This window comes from Sorex fumeus, unplaced genomic scaffold (assembly GCF_029834395.1).
Source record: "Sorex fumeus unplaced genomic scaffold, SorFum_2.1 ptg000003l, whole genome shotgun sequence".
In the NCBI taxonomy this organism is placed as follows: domain Eukaryota; kingdom Metazoa; phylum Chordata; class Mammalia; order Eulipotyphla; family Soricidae; genus Sorex; species Sorex fumeus.
The window spans coordinates 41,950,551-41,972,162 of record NW_026606060.1 but is presented as its reverse complement, the minus strand read 5'-3'; the positions used below and the strand labels follow the sequence as shown (position 1 = coordinate 41,972,162).

Below are 21,612 nucleotides of genomic sequence, written 5' to 3'. Positions count from 1 at the left end.
TCTGAGGAGAAGGCAGTTCTGAACCAGGCAAGGCTATAAAATAAACACTATAAAAATAGTGATAGAGCTCAGGCGAGTCACCACCAGTCCTGTAGGTGCTGACATGTAAGCGAAGCCATCTTGGACCCCAGCCAATATCACATGAATCGGAGCGTACCCTCCTTCCCTCTGCTTTGGAGACTCACTTGTGTTGCAGAACCATGAGTAAATGAATTGTTCAAAGCCAATATGAGCTTAACCCTAGGGTGACTTATCATAGAGCAATAGAGAATGGGAAAAATCTGAATTTGGTGCTCCAATAATGCAGTAATGAGCCTGTTTCCTTTCATGGCTCTTCTTTCCTTAGGGGGGCTATCTTAGTATGCTGGCAGGATGTGCACCTCAGCAGCAGATTTAACTTCTACCAGCTGAAAAGGCACAGCTCTTCCCCAGTAGCTCCTATTGAAATCTCAACAGTGACTCCAATTGGTCCAGACTGGTCATGTGATTCCTACGCAAATCACAGCTTCATGATTGGCCAAACCAGGAAAACCTTGGCTGCAATTTTGTTAAGCCACATTCAAGTGTGAGCCACTGGTGGTACACGCCCACCTCAGCAGTGTTTAAATGAATTAGAAGGGTAGAGCAAGAATAGGTCTCAAAAGAAAATCCCAGGAACTAGAGAATAAGGGATCGTGTGCTGCACAGACAAACAACCACTAGGCACTACCAACGCCAGTGTTATCTTGCTTCTTTTAGAAAGACTTTCCTCACCATTCCCAACTTCAGACTATTAAACCAAACCCTCTGTTCCACATCTTTGGTGCTTAGCATACACTGCTGATTGTGCTATTTACACCTTGGAAGTGAATTCTTACTTCATACCCTAGATTTTGTACCTTTGTATTTCTAATTGTTCTGACTCAGTTACTTAAAAGCATGATTTTTCTCCATTACCTTTGCAGAAAGAGGCTTTTAGAGATATCAGAACACAGATACTTCTCCCATTAACGGAAGATATTCTCTCTCTTCTCTTCCTCTCTCACCTCCCCCATGTCTCTCCTTATTACTCATTTCACTCTTTTTCTCTCTCCTCACTCTTTCCCTCTCTATTCTCTTTTGTTTTTCTGCACTCTCTCTCCTCTTATTTTAATTCATTCTTATTTCAAGCATAGTTTTATTTTTAATGCAATACACTAAGACAGTAATAGAAATGGAAAGTAGAAGACTACGACACACTAACCAAAGTCCAACCTTGGTCTTTCAGACATCACATAAGTTTGGCCCCTATAAAATTGTATGCGCTCACACAAACACACACACATACACACAAACAATGTATCTTTCTCCTTTCCTGTCACATGGCAATGCTCAGAGTTTACTCTTGGCTTTGTATTCAGCGATCACTCCTGGTGGGCTTGGGGTACCATATGTGGTGCTGGGAATTGAAGCCAGGTTGGCTGTGTACAAGGCAAGTACCCTACCTGCTATACTAATTCCCCAGCCACAATCTATCTTTCCTATAGTCCTAAGTAGCAGGGGAAGAAAATAAAATAAATGGGGAGAAAACTTAGATATGAAACTTTCATAGAATTTCAGAGTGATCTTATATGATTAATTGACATAACGACTTAATAACACTCTTCCCTTTGTGTCAAGCTTCATACTTACTTCTGTAAGTACTCATTTGTTTCTATTCCATTGAAAATACCATGGTGACTTGAATTCCAGGATTAGGATGTAATTATTACCTCTGTCCTCAAAAGTCAATTTCCTTTAATTTTCAGTTCGCTATAAACTGTGTGTGAGAGAGAACGAACACATACATATCTATTGCATTATTCATTACAAATTTGGGGGGTTTTTTTGGGTCACACTCAGTGATGCACAGGGGTTACTCCTGGCTCTGCACTCAGGAATTACTCCTGGTGGTGCTTGGGGTACCACATGGGATGCTGGGAATCAAACCTGGATCGGCCGTGTGCAAGGCAAACGCACTACACGCTGTGCTATCACTTCAGCCCCATCATTACAGCATTTTTTAAAATAATTTTTTAACCCCTCCTATTAAAATCCTTCTGCATCCTCAAAAGATAACTATTATTCTAAAATCTTTATTTACTATGCTCTTGCTTTTTTATTTGTCCTAAAAAATACGTCCTTCCAGCCCCAGGCCACCCCAGATGGGAATAGGTTCCGAGTCTTGGCCTGTTCCCCCTGGCGCTTCCGGGTCTGCCATCTTCCAGAGGCCAGTGGACAGCCAGGTGGGGGCCCACAGTGAGAAGACATGTCAGGTCTCATGGGATGGGTGCATGGCTGGCCCTTTCCTCTCCCTCCCCAATGAGACCCCGAGTCACTGCCCATGAATGAGCGCTCTGGCTACTCAACAAGCGGCTTAAACCATGATCCCAGAGACTCAGAAACAAATCTCTGAACCCAGCGGTTTTTGGCAGAAATCCCTCCAGATTTAATTATTAAGATTTCAGTCATTATATACTATTTATTATCAGCAATAGAAAACAAATCATCTAATGTTGCCTTTTCAGCAGATATGAGTGTTGGGGTAAAATCCCAAATAATAATGGTGGGTCTGGCATCGAAATATTGAATGTAATCAAAGTAGAGAGAGAGTAATGTGGAAACCATCTGCTATACAGATAGGGGAGGGGGTGGGATGGGGGGTATACTGGGTATTTTGGTGGTGGGAAATGTGCACTGGTGAAGGGACGGGTGTTGTATGACTGAGACTTAAACCTGAAAGCTTTGTAACTGCTCTCATGGTGATCCAATAAATAAATTTATTTTTTAAAAAAGGTTCTTTATTCTTCCTGCTTTTAACTTTACATGAACAGAATCTTACTGATTGCTTGTGAGTGTTGGTGACCTGTTTTTATTTCTCAGTATCATGAAATTCATCTGTATCATTTTAAAATTCAAGCTCTGTGACTTATTTTTTAACTTCATTATTTTTCTCTTCATAATCAGGAGTTTTGAATTTTTTATGCTTGTATCTTTGTGGTTTATGCTTGTTGTAACCTGCTTCTTATGACTTGAGATAATTAATAATATTCTCCAATTTTCTTCTGAAATTTTTGGTTGGGAAGGTTGAAGCTACATCCAGAGATGTCCAAGAAATATTCCTGACTCTGTGCTCAGGAGTCACCTGGGCAGTGCTCAGGGAGCCATATGTGGTATCTGAACTTTGAACTAGGGTCATAGTTGCTATAGCTTCATGCAAGGCAAGTGCTTTACCTTCTATGCTATCACACTGACATCCTAAAAATAGTGTCTTTTTTTCTCCTTTAGGTCTTTACAGATTTTTTGTGTGTGGCATGAAGTAAGGATCTATTTTTTTTTCATAAATGAAAAGAAAACATATTCCCCTAGACCCCTTGTGGAAAAGAAATCCTTCACATCTTACTCAAAATTAAAGCCAAAGTTTTTGAAATGGTGTAAATGGCCCAACACCCAACCTGATTTCACCCATGGCAATGCCTTTGATTTAATCTCCAGTTGTCTTTCCAGTGAACTCTGACCTCGTTCTTTCTTGAACCACACCCCAGAGATTTCTGCCCCAGAGCCTTTGTACTTGCTATTCCTATTGTCTGAAAGTTTTTGTTATCTTCTCAAGCTTACTTATCTCATCACTTAGACCTTCTCTTACTCTACTCTCTCTTTTCTTTCTCTCTCTCACACACAAATATACACTCAATTTAATATCTCTTCCTGCTTTAAAAGGACTTCATTGAAAAATTCAACTTCATTGAAAAATTCTGTAATGTGTGCCATAAGCACATGAGTGGTTGTATCTGAGTATATGCACATGCATGTATACATAGAAGACAGGGTTATCTTACTTTTTGTTCCTATGGGCCACACCTGGCTGTGCTCAGGCTTACTTCTCTGTGCTCAGAGATCACTAATGGCACTGCTCAGGGAACATAAGTCGCGTGGGGGAAACTTGGCTGATCATGTGCAAGGCAAGTGCCTAGCCACTGTACTATCTCCCGAGCCCAGTCAGGGTACTTAAAAATCAGTGTTCCTCAATCTTTCTGACCATGGCCTTTCTTTCAACCTTATTTTCTTCCTGGGACCTCCTTCTCCTACCCATTTCCTTTCTTAGTCTCATTTCATGCACCACTCCATTTATATGAATTTCACCATAGCTCCTTGGGTGAAATGAATTTTAATATATAGGAAAGTATAAAATTCATATGTAGTGAAAAAAATCCCATCTGTGCCTTCTAGCTACTCTATTCCACTCTCCTGCCATAAGTTTCTCTTACATTTTTCTAATATTTTATTTATCCTTACAGAAATATGCTATTTATGTGAGAACATTTTATATTTTTTTCCAATTAATGACAGAACATCGGTATATTACTCTGCCCATTTTTTTTTATATTGTTACGGTACTTAACACTCCACTGGATGGGTGTATTATCTAGATTGTTCTTAGTCTTTACCGTGAAGGGTGTATTATCTAGATTGTTCTTAGTCTTTACCGTGACCTCCTAAACCACATTCCCCTCCACTTGAGATTGAATTCCCATGAGATACACAGTTACAAAGTTGTTCATGATTGAGTTTCAGTCATACAATGTTCCAACAACACCCATCCCTTCCTTAGTGCACATTTCCTACCACCAGCCAGTGTCCCCAGTTTTCCTTCCTCTTGTCTCCCCTCCTACCTCCATCCCGCCCCCTCAGGCTGCCTCTATGGCAGACACTTTTCTTCTCTCTTTTTTCCTTTTAGGCTCTGAACCACAACCCCTTCTTAGCCATCCTTAAGCCACACTTCATAGGACTATCAGAAACACCCTTCTACATCTCCATTCTAACACAGTTATTCAGTCCTTGTGAATAGTGTTTAGAAACCTCAGGCAGCTGCCTAGTACCTGGAAAACAAGTTGCGTGCCTGGGACGTAAAGCCCTCCACGGAGTGATCTCCACCTCCTTTTTCCTGCAGGTGCTTCTGTTGCTGATGACACACCCTCCATCCATGACGTGAACTGTCCCGAGTGCTTTGTTATGATGTTCAATGTTTTCCCTTCAGCGGGCTCCTCCCCTTCTGCTTAACCTTGTGAAAGGAAAGGAGCCCGTTCCTTCTTCCTTCTAGCCAGACCTCCCTGCGTCTAACCCCTCTCTGAGCAACTGCACCTTGCAACAGTTACCCCAGATTTTCATCAGAGCCGCCCCCAGAAGCAGACCAGGTGTTCCGAAGGTGGGGTTGGAGAACTTGATTTATTTCGATCCTTTCTAGACTCCAAATTCCTCAGGAACAGAAACTATTCTCTGGAAACAAGGAATCCGAAAATGAAGTTTCCTTGATTTCCAAGTGGCTCACCACATGAAAGCGAGCCTCTTGAGAGATGCAGAAGTAATAAAAAAAAAGCACTTCCCTGAAGAAGGATCTTTCTGTGGGAGCGTGTCCTGTGATCAGTGAATCACAAAAACAAACAAACATAAGCTGCGGTTTTTTTTGTTAAATTGTATTATTATTTTTAAAATCTCGTGTGCCTAGTCCAGGGTCTGGCACGTGGGGCCTAGCCAGTAAGTGCCTTTTGAAATTAAAGAATAACAAAAGGAAGCACTTAAGGGCGCCTGCAACATCATTTTACCAGAAAGCCACCTTTTGTCATCAACATATCAGTCAACAAATAACGTAGACGTCGTCGCTCATCTTTTGATGAGAAAGGGGGCGGCGTGGGAGGGGGCGGAGTCAGTTCTCCGCGCGGGCAGGAGGGAGGCGGAGACAGCGCCCCGGAGGCGGGGCTAGGAGCCTGGGCAGGCGCTGGGATAGGCGGGGGGAGGGGGAGAGGGCGGGGATTAGGCGGGGCTAGAGTCAGGGGGCGGGGACTTTCTCTCGGCACCGCCTTCCCTCCCACCCCGCAGCTGCGGCGGCGGCGGCGGTGGCGGTGGCGGTGGCGGCGGCAGCGGCGGCGGCGGCGCAGCGCAGCGCGGCCGCTCGGGTGCAGGCAACAGCTGCAGCAGCCCGCGCCGCCCCCTCGGCCGCGTCTTCCGGGGCGAGCCCGATCACTGCCGAGCTCGGGTGGCGCGGTGGCTCGGTGGACGCTGCAAAGTTCCCCGCGCTAGCGCCGAGATGCCGGGCAGCGACACTGCGCTCACGGTGGACCGGACCTACTCCGACCCGGGCCGGCACCACCGCTGCAAGAACCGGGTGAGAGGCGCGGGTTTGGTGGCGCGGGGCAGCGCCCCGTGAAGAGGGGCGAGGCCGGGTGGGCTCGGACTTATGCGTCGACTAACTCTCGCCGCCCTCCGGTGCTTTGCTACCTCGCTCCCTTGCTGCACGGGGTGCAGGTTTGTCCGACTCTGTTAGAGCCCAAGAAGGATGTCGGAGTCCAGTCCACGACTCCAAGACCCCCCCTCCCGCCCCCACCCCAGGTTCGGCGGGATGCAGAGCCTAGCGCGGACCCTCCCGGACTCCGGCTCTGCGCTGTTCTTCGGTCCCCGCGCGTCGGCCCGGGACGGCGGGTCTCCCGGGCACCCCGAGCGCCCGCGCCCTCTCCGGCAGGGTGCGCCTGCAGCGTGAGAATCCCGTCCCCCCGCGGCACCGAGCGCCGGGTGGGACGGTCCCCACGACCCCCACCATGCCCACCTCCTGCCCCTTGTGCCGCTGCCACATCGTCCCAGCTTTTCAATCTGGGGAGCTCCGAGCAGGTGGACCGAGCCGCGCGCAGCGCCCGGGCTAATAGGAATCCCGCAGGGGGCTGCTCGGGGCTCTGCCCCAGTGCAAAGTCAGTGTTGGCGCTGCCTCTCCGGAGTTCCTAGCCGAGCGGAGCAGGCGCCCTCTCCATTGTTTGCAGTGTAATTTGCTGTTGCTGATTTTGGCTGTGCGCGAAAATAGCTCTTCTGAGCGTGCTGCAAAAGACGAGCTTTGGGTTGCTTCAAGATAAAGACCGAGGTCGAAACCCCCGAGCGCCGGCCCTGCAGCTTAGCTCGGACTTCGGGATACCTTGGCCGCCTTCCTTCCTTTCCCCCTCCCTCACCAACTACTTCGGGATACCTCTGCCCTCCTGGGCTGTTTGAGCATCCGGGCTGGACACTAGGCTTAGCTCCTCTTGCCTGCTTGAAGTGCCATTTCTCACCTGACTCCTTCCACACCGGCGTTTGTTCTGGCAAGAGATCTTCGGAGTTCTTTTCCACACACTGTGCGATCTCAGGACTTGTGCCTGCCTCGGTGTATAAAGTTCACGGAGGCAGAGGTGTGCCTAGTCTGGCCTGTGTCCTCCAAACTCTGGAGGCCCCCACGGCGGGGAAATAGCAATGGTAACAGGAATTGATGGGAAATTGGTGGGGAATTCTGGTGTTCAGTCATAATCACTTACCCTAGAAGTGAAGGAACTGGTCCTCTTATGTTTACCACCTTTCTTTCTTTCTTTCTTTCTTTCTTTCTTTCTTTCTTTCTTTCTAGTTAGTATTTGTTCACCAAGTTCACAGAATAATTAAAAATTAGTTGTGGTCGGGAGGCCACACCCGGCAGGAAGTGCTGCTAGGCATCACTCCTGGTGGTGCTGGGACCCTGCAGTGTCAGAGATCAAACCAGACCTTTGCTCTATCACCGCAGCTCTTGGAAAATTAAAATTTTCCAAATTAAATATGTTTTGTGGAATAATACTTATCCTCCTAGATCTACTCTCCTCTTGCCCCTAAAGTGTTCTCTTCTATTTTGCATTTGCTTAAAAGTGTTACACAAAAATAAATAACCAGAAAAGCACACTGAAGAAAGATCTTTGGTGACATACAGTTAGAAGTTTCTGAAGGATAAGTCCTAGTTAACAGTTAACACCGAAGAAAGGTACTCTGTTCTAGTTTTTTTTTTTTTTGTTTTTTTTTTTTTGCAGTTGGGGGAGTTTGTAAAGTTAATGCTGCAGTAGAAAGAATTTTCAGACTTGAAAAAAGTGGAAGAGGGGTTTCACGGCACAGTGATGATGCATTGAGGGCTGGCAGGCTGATTACTCACTTAAATAATCTGGCAAAATCTTCCTCTTCCTAACTTGTAAAATGGTGCTGAGAAAGTCTTCTCCTCACCTAGTTCCATGGAAAGTGGCTGAGCAAGCATGTAACTTAATTGCACAGTTGTCTCTGCCTTACTAGCCATTGTTCTATTTCCACACCCATCTTTGCTGTTAAAATACCACAGCCTGCTGCGAAGTGGGTGTCTTGTTTTCTTTCAGATACAACTAAGGATTTTACTGCAGTTTGGCCCTTAAACCACAAGGGCCCTGCACAGCCCTGGGCAGCTTTCACATAGTTTCTTTTGTAAAGAGATGCTGTAAACTCATTTTGTAAAGAGATGTTGTAAATTCATATCAATATGCACAGACTCTCTTCCTTGGTGATTTTCTTTGCTCTAGCTCACTGTATTCTAAGATCTCTGTATGTAATACATATAGTTTATAGCATATAGCATAGACATATACATAAGCAAAATAAGCGTTAGCCAACTGTTCATGTTCCCGGTAAGAATTCCAGTGAGTGGGCTCTTAAGGATTAAGCTTTAGGGGAGTCAAAAATTATTTAGATCCTCAGTTGCATGGGGGTCCTTAACTGGGTTTGGTGGTCAGTTGTATATTGTTTGGTTGGCCCTGTGTCTTATTAAACAGACCAGTAAAGTGGTGTTAGACATAGGTATTACTCTAAAATAGTTTATTGAGTAAACAAAATCTGGTGAAAACTAGAAGAAATCAGATCGAGGAGGTCAAGAACTTCAGGAGACTCCTAGCACACAGGCCCCCTAGTAGTCAGCCGTGATCCCTATTACAGCCTCCAAACTGTCTGCTTTTAGGATTTGTAGGGCTGAGATAGTGACCTAGAGGTGAGGGCTGGAGAGATAATATAGTAAGTAGGGTACTTGCCTTGCACACAGCCGACCCAGGTTCAAGCCCTGGCATCCTATATACCCACCCTCCCCTGAGCCTCACCAGGAGTAATCCCTGAGTATCACCAGGTGTCACTCAAAAAAAAAAAGTAGAAATTACGTAAACCCATAAGAACTTTTCTCACATGGACTGGAGTAGTTCTGAGCCTGCCCTTAGGAGTGTACCCAGGACATGGTGATGAGGAGAGGAGCAATGGCTTCTATTCACAGAAAGTAGCCCATTAGCCAATTTGGGCTCTTTATCTACAGAACCTATTTTTTTAATTAAAAAAATTTTTATATTGAATTGCCATGTCACATGAGATACAGTTACAAAATTTTCATGATTGAGTTTCAGTCATACAATGTTTCAACACTCTTCCCTCCATCATTGTATCTTTCCCATCACCAATATTCCACCCCGGCAGTATCCCTCCTACATCCTCCCCACCCCCCCCCCCAACACACACACAGCCTGCCTCTATGGCAGGCACTTTTCTGCGGAGCCCATTTAGATAGCACTATGAAGACATTTCTTTTTCCCTACAAGTCTATGGTGTGAAAGGACAACATCTAGAGCTTAATTTCCCCTTGGCATCCTCTCTTTGGCAGTCAACTCTCAGGTTTAGGATGTGAATGATTTTGTGGACTCATTTGACAAAACTGGCCCCTGCTGAGTGCACCTTACAGGAGGGGCAATGAGGGGCACTTGTGAAAGGTTGCTAACTTTTCAGAAAAGTGCAGTTCCCCACCCTCTCCCCCAGGTGGGAGGATGAGACTGTGAGATCAAGTTATTGATTACTGAATTGTCCGTTTCTTTTGAATTGATAGCATGTTGAGATAACAGAGAAACCCAGGACTCTGAGTTGCTTGAAGCCCCCCGAGACTGGAATAGGAATGAGGCACTGCACTATTTTAACATGGCAGAGGTCTATTTTTACAGCCAGGTGGACTAACCTAGATTCTCCCACCCCCACACCTTCTGTGAAAATGTAACATAGCTAATGAATTCTGTGATGGTCTCTAAGCTGACAAGGCAGGATCATTCACATCTTGAAACTTCATCAGAGTAAATAAAACTCTGAAATGTACATATTTGCAAGATGCACTTAAGCGCCCTCTGCTTTTAAAGAGAGTACACATAATTAGAATCCTACCTTTCCCCCCCTTTTCATGCCCTAGATAGTTGGAACCTATCATTTGAAGAATACAGACAGCCAGCTTTCTACACAGTGACTCGTTTTTTATTAATCATGTGTGAATCAAATTTTTGTTGGTTCTAATTTTAAATGTTCTGACAATGTTCCCCTTGGGCTGCTGGGCTGTTGGGGTGAAGCACCAGGGCTCAGGGGTCAGAAGTCCTGGCTTTTCACCTGCTCTTTTCACTTTCCAGCTGGGACAAGCTACCCTATTGGAGCACTTGGCTTTCTGTTTAAAGAGGTGAAGTGGGCCTGACTGTGAATCTTCAGAAAGAGATAATTTGTTTCACTTTCAATTTTTTTTTGTTGTTTTTTGCAGCACCCAGTGGTGCCAGGGCTTGTTTCTGACAGTGCTCAGGAGATCACATGTGGTCCCAGTTATCGATCCCTGGTTGGCCATATGCAAGACAAGTGTCCTACCCCCTGTACTATCACATTGAAAAGAATATTTTTTTAAAGGGCAGTGTGTCCTCAGCACTGTATATGTATTTTTAAAAATCTATATGTAAGGTGAGTTTGCTTATGCTGTTGGTAGCATCCTGTGGTGGACATCAACCACCACAAGTGCCTCCCCACCTCACCTCTGGTCTCTCAGCCATTCTAGTGGGTGTTTCTTGGACTTTTCTTTGGGATTAGTTCCTCTTCCTATATCCCCAATCCCCCATCATCTCCCATCTCAGTTTGGTCACTCTGTACCTCAGGACAAGAAAACTGCTGTGCTGGCTTCCTCTTCTCTCTTTCTCCATCAACTTTTCTCCCAGCCTGCCTGCAAAGTCCAGACTTTTCTGCCTGCAGAATCTCTTTCACTTCCAGGAGTTGCTCCCGGAAAACAGTTCTTGCCTTAGTACTGCTTATTCCTGGTGTGGCCGTGGACCCCCCAAATCCTCAGTTTTGCTTTCTCTCTTATTTATACCAAAGAGCATCACAACAATCAGAGCAGTAATGTCTATGCAATGTCAGGTACACAGTAAGAACTCAATATACAGTAGTGCTACGTTGTCATTGGTATGTAAGATGTTTTCCTACGCATCTTTAGCATTTTGAATCTCCTTCCAGCACATATTCCTCATCATGTTGTTTACACATTCATCAGGTCGTGAAAACATTTATAAACTGTACATACTGGCACTTGGAGACGGGGCGCTTTGTTCATTCATTGAGTAGCTCCCCAGTGCTAGCTGCTACTCAAGGTATTAAGAGTATGATGAATGGGGCTAGAGCAATAGCCCAGTGGAGAGGGCGTTTGCCTTGTACGGAGACAACCTGGGTTCGATCCCTGGCATCCCATATGGTCCTCTGACCGCCAGAATTTATTCCTGAGTGCAGAGCCAGGAGTAACCCCTAAGCATCTCAGGGTGTGACCCAAGTCCCCCCTCCCCCCCCAAAAAAAGAATATGATAAATGAAGCACAGCAGGAGCTTAATGTCTGGTACCTGTATCTTATTTACACTGGTGACCCCAGTAAATACCCTCTTACAGGAGGAAGTGATGGTCTTTGTTCTGTTGCTTTGGTTTTTGGACCACACCCAGTGATACTCATGGTTTACTCCTGGTTCTTTGCTCAGAGATCACTTCTGGCAGGGCTTGGGGCAACTATAAAGGGTGCTGGGAATTGGACGGTGATCCCCATGTTTTATTTTTCAGCCCGAGGAAGCACTGATCTTAAAGATTAAAAAAAAAAAAAAGAAAAGAAAACCCTACTGGTTGCCACCTGTAGTCCCTCTGAGCCTGCTGTGGTCTGGAATTCAAGCTAGAATTGCCCATGAATAATGGCCGAAGGCAGTCCAGGAGAAGAGACTGTCAGGGCGCTGCCGGGAGTGGATCTGGCAGTGGCCAGGCAGTGGTCTGAGACATCCAGATCGCCTGTTTACTCCTGAGCAGGATCCACTGCTAGAGGGAACAGACTCCCCTTGTAAGTGACACTGACGGGGCAAAGTGTGAAACCGAGTGTTTTCCAATGCATTTCTAATCTGCAGTTTGTTTCTATCTAAAGAGTTATTTAAAGGGAAGGTGAGGGGCTGGAGTGATAGCACAGTAGGTAGGGCGTTTGCCTTGCACACGGCCGACCCGGGTTCGATTTCCAGCATGCCATATGGTCCCCTAAGCACTGCCAGGAGTGATTCTTGAGTGCAAAGCCAGGAGTAACCCCTAAGCATTGCCAGGTGTGACCCGAAAAGGAAAAAAAAAGTTAAAAAAAATTAAAGGGAAGGTGAGTAATGATGACTGTGTCAGGACAGATTTTTCTTAGATCAGGATAGATGGACAGTAGTGTGTGTGTGTGTGTGTGTGTATGTGTGTGTGTGTGTGTGTGTGTGTGTGTGTGTGTCTCGTGTGGTGTGCGTGTGTATTTGAATTCTGCTTTGCTGTGTGTACACACTCAAGGGAACGCACCCCCGGCCCCCAACCAGCACGCCCCCCTTGTCAGGTCCTCGGTGGAACAGCAGGACAGTTGCAACCAAGTTGAATCAAGATGTGTTTTTGCTTCAGAACTACTGGCTGAGTCTCCAAAGTGGCTGTGTAGGTCAGAAACGTGTCCCATCCCTCAGTCGGGAAATGGATGGCCCGTGTCTTGGCTTCATAGAGCCTGAAGCTCCCAACCCTGCTGTTTCTTAATTGTGTTTTAATGTTTTCAGTGAGGAGGGTGTTGAGAGGGAAGGAAGAGAACCATGAATCACTGCTGTGAATCAGAATGAGATGAGGAGCACCAGGATACAGGATCTGTGCTTAAGATCCTGTATTGCTTCTATGGTTGCTTCTGTGGATGTGCTTTGTGTGTGTGTGTGTGTGTGTGTGTAGTGGGGGGAACAGTGGACACTACTTCAAGGAAAGCATAGTGTTCTTATGGGTTTTTACTCTGTAAGATGGCAAATGGGACATAAATTGGAAAAATATTGTGTGGGGGCTGCAGTAATAGCTAACCTGTTTTGTTTTGGAGCCACAACTAATGGTACTCAGGACTTACTCCTGATTCTGTGCTCCGAGATCACTTTCGGTGGGGCTTGGGGGACCATATGTAGATCGAGCCCAACTCAGCCATGTGCAAGGCGAGCACACCACCCACTGTATTCTTGATCTGCATTAAGCACCCCATTAACCACTTCAAATGAGTTATCACCTTGATGTACACACAAAAATCACTTTGTCCAAGTGGCGATTAGAAAGTGGTAGAGGTTTGGAGATGATAAACCTGATCTCAGTCCAGAGCTTTTCTATTTTTAGCCACTTCTCTATCATCTGCCTCCGAGGTGAGCACGTTGGGGAAAAGCTGTGCAGTGTACCTGAACCAAATTGTGTGTGCAGGAATCCTGTTCTGGGGGAATGAGGTGGGGAGAGCTCTCAAGTGGCACTAAGGGCCCTGGGATTACCCCTGGTGAAATTTAGCCAGCCAGGCAACTGGCTCAGTGCTGAAGCCCAGGATGTGACGTTGCTTGAGCCCTTTGGTGCCAGGGACGAACAGGGTCACCCCAGCAGTGCTTGGGGGCCTCGAGGACTCCATCCAGTGGTGCACGGGGAACCTTGTGGTCCCAGGCTAGAAGCTGGCTGGGGCGCATGAGCCTGTGCCCTCTCCCTGCCTGATGCAGCGACCCAGACTAAGCCTGCCCCTTGCATAGAGGTGCGCACATCTTGTAAACACTTGAATGATTTACTGATCATTTGTGAGCCTCTTAGAATGCAAAGGGTATAAAATCTTTGCCAGTCATTTGGGAACATCTTTCAAAAGCTGTTAAATGAGCTCTTGACTTTAGAACATCGTTAAAGGAACATCATACAGCCCAGGAGTTGGTCTCTGGAGGCTGAGCAGTGGAGGGACATTATGAGGTAGTGCTTCCTGGTGGAAGTTGAGTCATAATCTGGCCTTACCAGATCTCCTGAGGTACTTGAGCTACACAGGACTGAGGGATGTGCCCCTTCTGGGTAAGGTGGAGCTCTGGAAAGTTTGACTCTAAGCTTTCACCATGTTAGAACTGGAATGTTAGCATTAATTCCAGACCTCTCATTTGCAGAAGCAGAGAAGTGACATCTACCCATAGTGAAATTATGTAGCTAAAATATTCTATTAAAACTAACCATCTGACCAGTTTCTATCATTAAAGGCATTCTTTTTCAACAGAAATGGCTTTTAAGTATTTTAAAATATCAAATAAATTGCTAAATATCCATAGGATGAGCTTCTCAAAAATCAATCTGGGTAATAAGAATTTAAAATTACTTTTAGCAGAGAACTGATGCACAGGCTTTCATTTTTGTCAATTTTCTATACTTAAAAAAATGAATGGGAATGATGTATTGTTAGATCAGTCTCCTTTTGAATTTTAATTTCTGATTTTTGGTGTGTCTGGTGGAGAAGGGGTAGCAGTTCATCCATAAAACAACTTTGCTGTGCTGGATTCACTGCTAGTTTTTGAAACTCTTCCTTAAGATCTTTTTAAATGTGCTTTTTTTTAAAATCAGTTGTTTGCAAAATTAGCTCACATTTGTCTTGGTCTTCCACCCTTTAGGATAGAATATTGGGAAAATGCATGTTAGGTGTAGTAGTCATGGAGTTTATATGTTCTGTGTGCATTTATCTTAGAATTCTGCCTCTGAAGCTCCCTTCCTGTGCATCTGTCTCCTTGAGAGCCTCTTCTGTACTATGATTGTTGCTTTCTTAAAGAGGACAGGCTATACCTGTTTGTGCTGGCAAGCTGGGCAGGAGTGTTGGAGAAGGGCCACTTGTTAGTGCTTGTGGCCACCAGAACCACATCCAGAAGTAGGGCTAAGTCAAAAGGAGAGAGAGAACAAAAGGGAATGCCCTGCCACAGAGGTAGGGTGGGATGGGGGGATGGGGGTGGGAGGGATACTGGGTTCCATGGTGGTGGAAAATGGGCACTGGTGGAGGGATGGGATTTGATCATTGTATAATCGAAATCCAAGCACAAAAATTTGTAAGTCTACAACTGTACCTCATGGTGTTTCACTAAGAAAAAGAAAAAAAAAAGAAGTAGGGCTAAGTGTATATGGGGGGGGGCGGGAGAGGGAGGGGGGAGGGCGATGGGCGACACAGGAGTAGAGCTCAGTCTTTGCACCTGCTGGACACCTGCTCTGCCTCCTGAGAAGCTCCCCAGCACTATGTGTTCTTATTGTATAAAGACCTCGTACAACACAGTTCCCAAATCCAAACCCAAAACAGCATCTGGTTCTTAGCTGGTTCTTAATTCGTCCTCTGCTCCAACTCTGAAAGGATGACAGGAAATTCTTTGGCTATTGAGAAATGGCATAAGCAGTGTCAATCCTAGGGAAGTGCCTTCCTGAGGAACATGCTGTGTTATCCCTACAATCATGGAAATCACTTGATTTAGTGTAAAATAGTAAGTCGTGTGTAAAATACTGTAAAATACCACCCTCCTGCCCTCCTAACTTCCTTTCCTCCTTTCATTAATTCCTTCCTTCCTTCCTTCCTTCCTTCCTTCCTTCCTTCCTTCCTTTCTTCCTTCCGGGTCTGTTTCATTCGCCATTTTCCATTCCCCTTCTTTATATTTCTTTACATAGGTGTAAGATCATCCAAGCATTTTTTTACCCAGGTATTCTGTAGGCACTTCAAAATCAAAATCAGTCCTCTCTCTCCAGTCTCCCACCTCCTTCTTTAACATTTTTCCCACATAGCCTTCACTCACCACATCTACAGTTTACTTCTTACATTTTCTTAACTGCCTCTTTATCCCCAACATCTCTCCTAATTCACTTCCAGATTTGAGAACCGAGTGAAGGGTTAAGAGTCCAGACTCTGGAGTCAGACTTGAATGTCTGCTCCCCCACATCCCTGCTGTGTGAACAGCCTTGGGACATGGCGTTAGGAAACCTATTAGAGGTGTTGAGTCACTTGTTGTCTGCCATAGTTTCCCCAACTTCAGTCATTCCCACACCTCCTACACACAGCCTCAGACCACCTGCACTATTATTTACTTAATATTTATGAATCAGTTCACTTCTTATAAACTTAAGTTTATCATTTAAAGGATTGCTGTTCCTAGACCAGCTGTAGAGTATGGACGTCTGGGGCCTGCAGTACCAGAGGGAAAAGATGGGCAGGCGGAGGAGCATTGTTGAACTGTTAGTGTAATGAGATTCCCTGGTACTTAATGCTTTTGTCTTTTATCACCTGCAGCAATGCAGGGTCATTTAGGAAAGCTTTGGTTTCATCACTCCTCTTTCCTTCAGGAAATAACTCTTGACACACATGTTCTAGAAGAAGGTTAGAAATATTTTGTTTCCACCCCCCACCTTATGGTCTGTGAAAATTTGACGAATTGTGTTTGGGAATGAACCAAAGTCATGTCTGGTGAGTGGTAGGTAATGGGTCCAGATAGGACGAGCCTGGGAAATCCTGCCTGTTCTAGCCTGAGCCTCTGGTCTTCTGATAACTTGAGAAAAAGGGAAGTTTCCCTGACTTCTAGCTAACCAGGCGGCTTCCTTTAGGGATTCTGAAGGAATCTGAGGCAAGGACAGTGAGAAGGTGGAGAGGAAATGTAAGCTCTGTGGTTTACTGAGGTAAAGTTGAATATAGCTAAGGTAAAAAGGTAAAGGCCCTCCCGTTGATCGTCGATTTGCTCGAGCGGGCCCAGTAACGTCTCCATTGGAGACTTTGTTGTTACTGTGTCTGGCATATCAAATACTCTCGGTAGCTTGCCGGGCTCTCCGAGAGGGGCGGAGGAATCGAACTCGGGTCGGCCATGTTGGCTGCGTGTAAGGCGAACGCCCTACCTGCTGTGCTATCGCTCCAGAATATAGCTAAGATAAGTATATTGGCTAATCTTATGTGTGAGGAAATTAAATGATTCCTGAGCAACTACTTTCATGTACATGTCACTATCAGCACATGTCCAGAAACAGCAGATGCCCTCAGCCAAAACCTACACCACCAGAGAGCCACTGTTTGGGACCCGCAGTGTCCCCTTGCTCTGCTATTGTGGGGATAATCCGGAAGCCCTGGACTCGAAACCTGTGAGAGTCACTGATGTACTATTTTAATCTCACTAATTGGAACAGGTGGCCTCTATTTGAGACTGATTCACTGGTTGGCAGAGATATTAATTTATCTGGAAATATGAGGCCCATTCATTAAGAGTTGTTCAGGCTGTGTATTGGCACCTGGAAAAGTGCTGAGAAGCTCCCACCAGAGCACAGAAGACAGAGTGGAAGAGTGGAGAGATGCCTGTGATGGTTTGCAGCTTGGAGCCCACCTCCAAGGAGGGAGCTTGTGGGGGAATATGGAGTGTGGCATGTCCAGCCATTTGCGAGGTCCGATTGTAAGGATTTTCCTCTTTGGGCTTCCCAAAATTGGCTTCCCAATTTTGCCAGGTGCTCAGGGGGCATGGGGCCATTCCTTCCAGTGATACCCCACTAAGGTTCAGTGTGAAGTCCCTAAGATGCAGTATTTGTGAGGGCTCTGGGGTGTTCAGGGTTACCCACAGGTGCTTGGGGAACCTCCAGAGCCATATTGGCAATGCTCAGGACCATGAGGTGCTGGGGATCGAGCCAAGGTTAGCCGTGTGCAAGGTGTGTGCCTTGGTCCCTCTACCCTCTCACAGGCTCTACTTGTGTTTCTCCAGGTGAGGGAGATGCTTTCAGTGTATCCTTTGAATCTTCCCCATGAGCTGGTCTGGGTCAAAAGGACTTGCTGCCGTCCTTGTGTTTTTATAGGTATTAGTCCAGCTTCGGCAGGCTGTGAAAGGGTGAATGGTTGCAAGCATTACAATCAAGAGCTCATGCAGAGCAGAGCCAGGGATACAATCCAGGCCGCCTGCATGCAAAGCATGAACACTAGCCTTTGAGTTCTCTCCCCACCCCAGACAATGTCCATTCTTGATTTCTGTCCAAAATCCACCTTTTTGCTTTGGTCGTTGTCCAGAATTCTAGTGGATGGGAATTCTGCAATCATTTTCCCTGGTTCCTTATTAAAGAAGGTGGTTTACTCATCTGGTCTTAGGTTGTTAGAAGCACTTCACTGACTGCTTTGGATGATACCTTTTTTCTGAAGATGAAGATTATGTGACTAGGCTCAGTTCTTAAAAGTGAAATTGCTCGGCAAAGGGTGTGTGTGTTTTTAAATGATGATGTTGCTGAACTTTTGATGATGGTCCGAAGCTTTGTCAAAACCTAGGGACTGGGCTATGACAGTAACCAACACTGACACAGCTTACATAACCGGCCATGTATGTTTGTTCCTCAGCTCACATGTTTCTCACAGTAAGCAAATTAACAAGAGGTTTTTTTTTTTATCTTTTCCAGTTTGATAGGTGAAAGCAAGTAACTTATTTTAATATATTTTTTCCTGATGTATGGAAGGTATATAAAAGTTTTTTTTTGGGGGGGTGGGTTTTGAAGTCATATCTAGCAGTCTTGAGGGTTTACTCCTGGTTCTGTGCACAGGAGTCACCCCTGCTGGAGCTTGGGGGACTTATAAGGGCTGCTGGGGACTGCCATATGGTCAGTCACATGCAAGGCGAACAAACGCCTTACCCATTATACTAGCTCTCTGACCTTTATACTTTTAAAATTTTTATTTTAGAACTATTGCAGAATTATAGGAAATGGCCACAAATAAGTCTCATAGGTTCCTTGCACCACTTCAGCTCAGATTCTCCCTGCGGTTGCATCTTGGGTAAATACCATATAGCAAATTGGTAAAAATTGGTAAAAATACTTACAAATTTAACTTGTTCATGTTGCAAACTCAAATTTATATATGTTGACCATTATTCTGTTGGATTATTGAGCTTTTAGGAATAAGTCTTGCAGCTAACCTCTCGCAGTTTGTCATTCCAACTGAATAAATTGTCTCCTGTTGTGTAACAAATTGCCAAAAGCAGAGCAATTGAAAACCACACCCGTTTATTAGCTCACGGCTGTCATGGCTCAGGAACTCAGCACAGCTTACCTGGGTCCTCAAAATTTCATCAGCCTGAACTCAAACTAGCCGCCAGCACTCAGCTGAGACTTGAAATCCTTTCTCAGTTCTTTACTAAGTTTGGTTCCCTCCAGCTGAGGACCCAGCCCCAACTAGAACCTGCCTGTGTGTGCCTGTCCACAGCTTGGTAGCGCATTTCTTCAGGCCCCCGGGAGAACTTCTTGCTTGCAACTCTCTTTCACCACTAAATTGGTGGTTTTTCACTACTGGTCTGCAGATGTAGAAAAATTGAAAACCTCAGCTCTAGAGATATGGGGGGTGTGCAGGGTGGAGAGGTGGAGGGCCTTGAGCTTTTGGAACATCTTACAAAGTGAGTGTCTTAATTCCTGTGCTATCTCTCCAGCCTCATTAGACCTCTTGTAAAGGGAGTACCTGATTAGGTCAAGCCTACCCAGGCAGTTCCCCTCAATGAAGTAAAATCCAGTTGCTTTTTCCAACTAATTTATGTAGTTGAAGAAAATCAGCTGATTATAAACTTTAACACCCACAACTGTCATGTGATGTGACATAACTCTGGGAATGAAATTCTATCACATTCATAAATCCTGCTCATCCCCAAGGGGAGGGTCCCCTACTATGTGTATATCAGCGGGTGGGAATCTTGGGGGCCTCTTAGCCTTCTACACACCTGCACACTGAATGACACATTTTTGTATCTGTGCTCAACATAGTGCTGGTGTGTGGCAAACATCAATGAGATGTTAGCTGCTCTTGACCATAAAAGAAATGGAAAGTGTTTGTGACTTACAGGTTCGTGTCACTCTTAGAATAAGCTTTCATGCCTTGAGATTATTAAGAAGCCTACTATATATTATGGGTTTTTTTGTTTTGTTTTGTTTTCATCTATTTAGATATGTTTTAACCCACTGAGAATTTATTTCCTTTCAGTTACATTTATCACTGCACCATTATTTGGGCAATATATTTACCTTTCTGTAAAAATATGGTCTGTTCATGTGTATCAAGTTTCAGTTTGGGAAATTTTTACATTTTAAAATGTTTAACTCAAAGGTTGCAATTTTGGTGCATTTACTCAATACTGATATTCCCACCTGTCTTTCATCACCTCCACCACCAGTTTGAATGGCAAATTTTTGAGAATCTAACTTATGCATTAGAAACTTACAAGGCAGCATGATTTCAGTGTTATTTACAGTAAGGAAAGACCCTCTCTTCCCCAAAATAGGTATTGAGGAACAGATGTTAGAAATTTTTATTGTCATTGTTTTAATTTTCAGGACTGGAGAGATTGAACAGAGGTTAAGTCATTTACCTTGCATGTGGCTGACAATGGTTCAGTCCCTGGCACTGCGTACAGATGTCTGAACACCGCCAGGAATACATTCGGAGCATACCTAGGTGTGGCTCAACCCCCTCCTCTTCTCACCCACCAAAATCCCATGATTTTTCAAAGGGATAGAGTTGGGAACTACACACCTACTATGCACTCACAAAGCAAGTACTCCCTCCAGGGCCAGAGAGATATGACAGGAGTTTGGGTGCTTGCACCTGGGTTGGATCCCTTCTGTGGACTCCAAGCAGTAACAGGAGTGATTACTGAGCACATCCAGGAGTAAACTCTGAGCACAGCCGGTTGTGGCCCTCAAACAAACACACGTTTATTTTCAACTTCCTTTTGAACCTCTCAACAAATAGTTCTGTTTATTATAGAATCCTGTCCTTGCACACTTTTGGAAAAGCTGTTGTGGAACTAAGAATGTGAATCGTCAGTGCCGTTACAAACACTTGTGTGCCCTCCTGGCCCAGCGAGAGAGACAGGAGATCTGCAGGTGGTGCATTGCAGTTGCTTGCCTTCCCCTCTCTCAAGGAGACCAGGTAGCACCCTTGAGTTGGGTTCATGCCAGGACATAGCTACCTTAATGTGTGACTCATTTTAGGATAGGAAATATAACATACACTTTCAGGTATGTGTGTAATAAACCTTTTCGTCTTAGTTATCCTTATTTATAAGCTTCCCCCGTGGCTTGCTAAATCTCTCTACATATTGAGGAGCTATTATGCACACCTGTGATCATTATTGAGCACTCCACCTACCTTGTAATCTGTGCCTCTTACACCCAGGGAGGTTCAAAGGGTTGGCTATACCCAGAAACTGACAGTTAAATTTCATTACCAGACCCAAGCGCATATTAGTGTTGTGGTGAAAGATGCTTTTGTTTACACCTGCGTCTGTTTGGGAAAGACACCATGCTTATAAAAGCCTCCTCATTTACGCAAATGATCAAGTCCTATTTGTATGTGTAAAGTCAGCCCAAATTTGCCTCCTGTGCAGAGCCACTTAGCGGCACTCCCTGGATTGGCATTAGTGGGGGTATGTATGAGGGCACCAGAATGAACGCGAATCTTCTCCTGAGGCTCAATTTTGTCCTGTTGCTGCCCAGGGAGCTGCAAGGGCCTTATTTATATACACATTCACTGTTTCTGATACCCAGAAATGCTTTATTGCCTGGGTGGGTTGGGAATGTGTTCAGTTGTGCCACTGAGAAGTTTGACTAATAGTCAGGCTATTTAAAACGATCTAAAACCAAGAATGTCTCAAATTAAGCTTTGATTTTAAAGACTTAGAGAGCTGTCATCCTAATTAC

General features: G+C 45.1%; 1 protein-coding gene across 2 annotated transcripts in view; it reads left to right on the top strand.

The window, feature by feature from the left end:
- The window catches only part of TMCC3 (transmembrane and coiled-coil domain family 3), a 307,813-nt gene that overhangs the window by 225,743 nt on the left and 60,458 nt on the right, over nt 1–21,612 (top strand). The window contains exon 1 of one of the 2 annotated variants that reach the window (XM_056116464.1): nt 5,917–6,160. The exons of the other annotated variant lie outside the window; for it this stretch is intronic. Coding sequence (XP_055972439.1) covers nt 6,083–6,160 — 78 coding nt within the window. The 5' untranslated portion in view covers nt 5,917–6,082. Of the gene's footprint in view, nt 1–5,916; nt 6,161–21,612 lie in introns of those variants that run through there. 2 annotated transcript variants of the gene reach the window in all.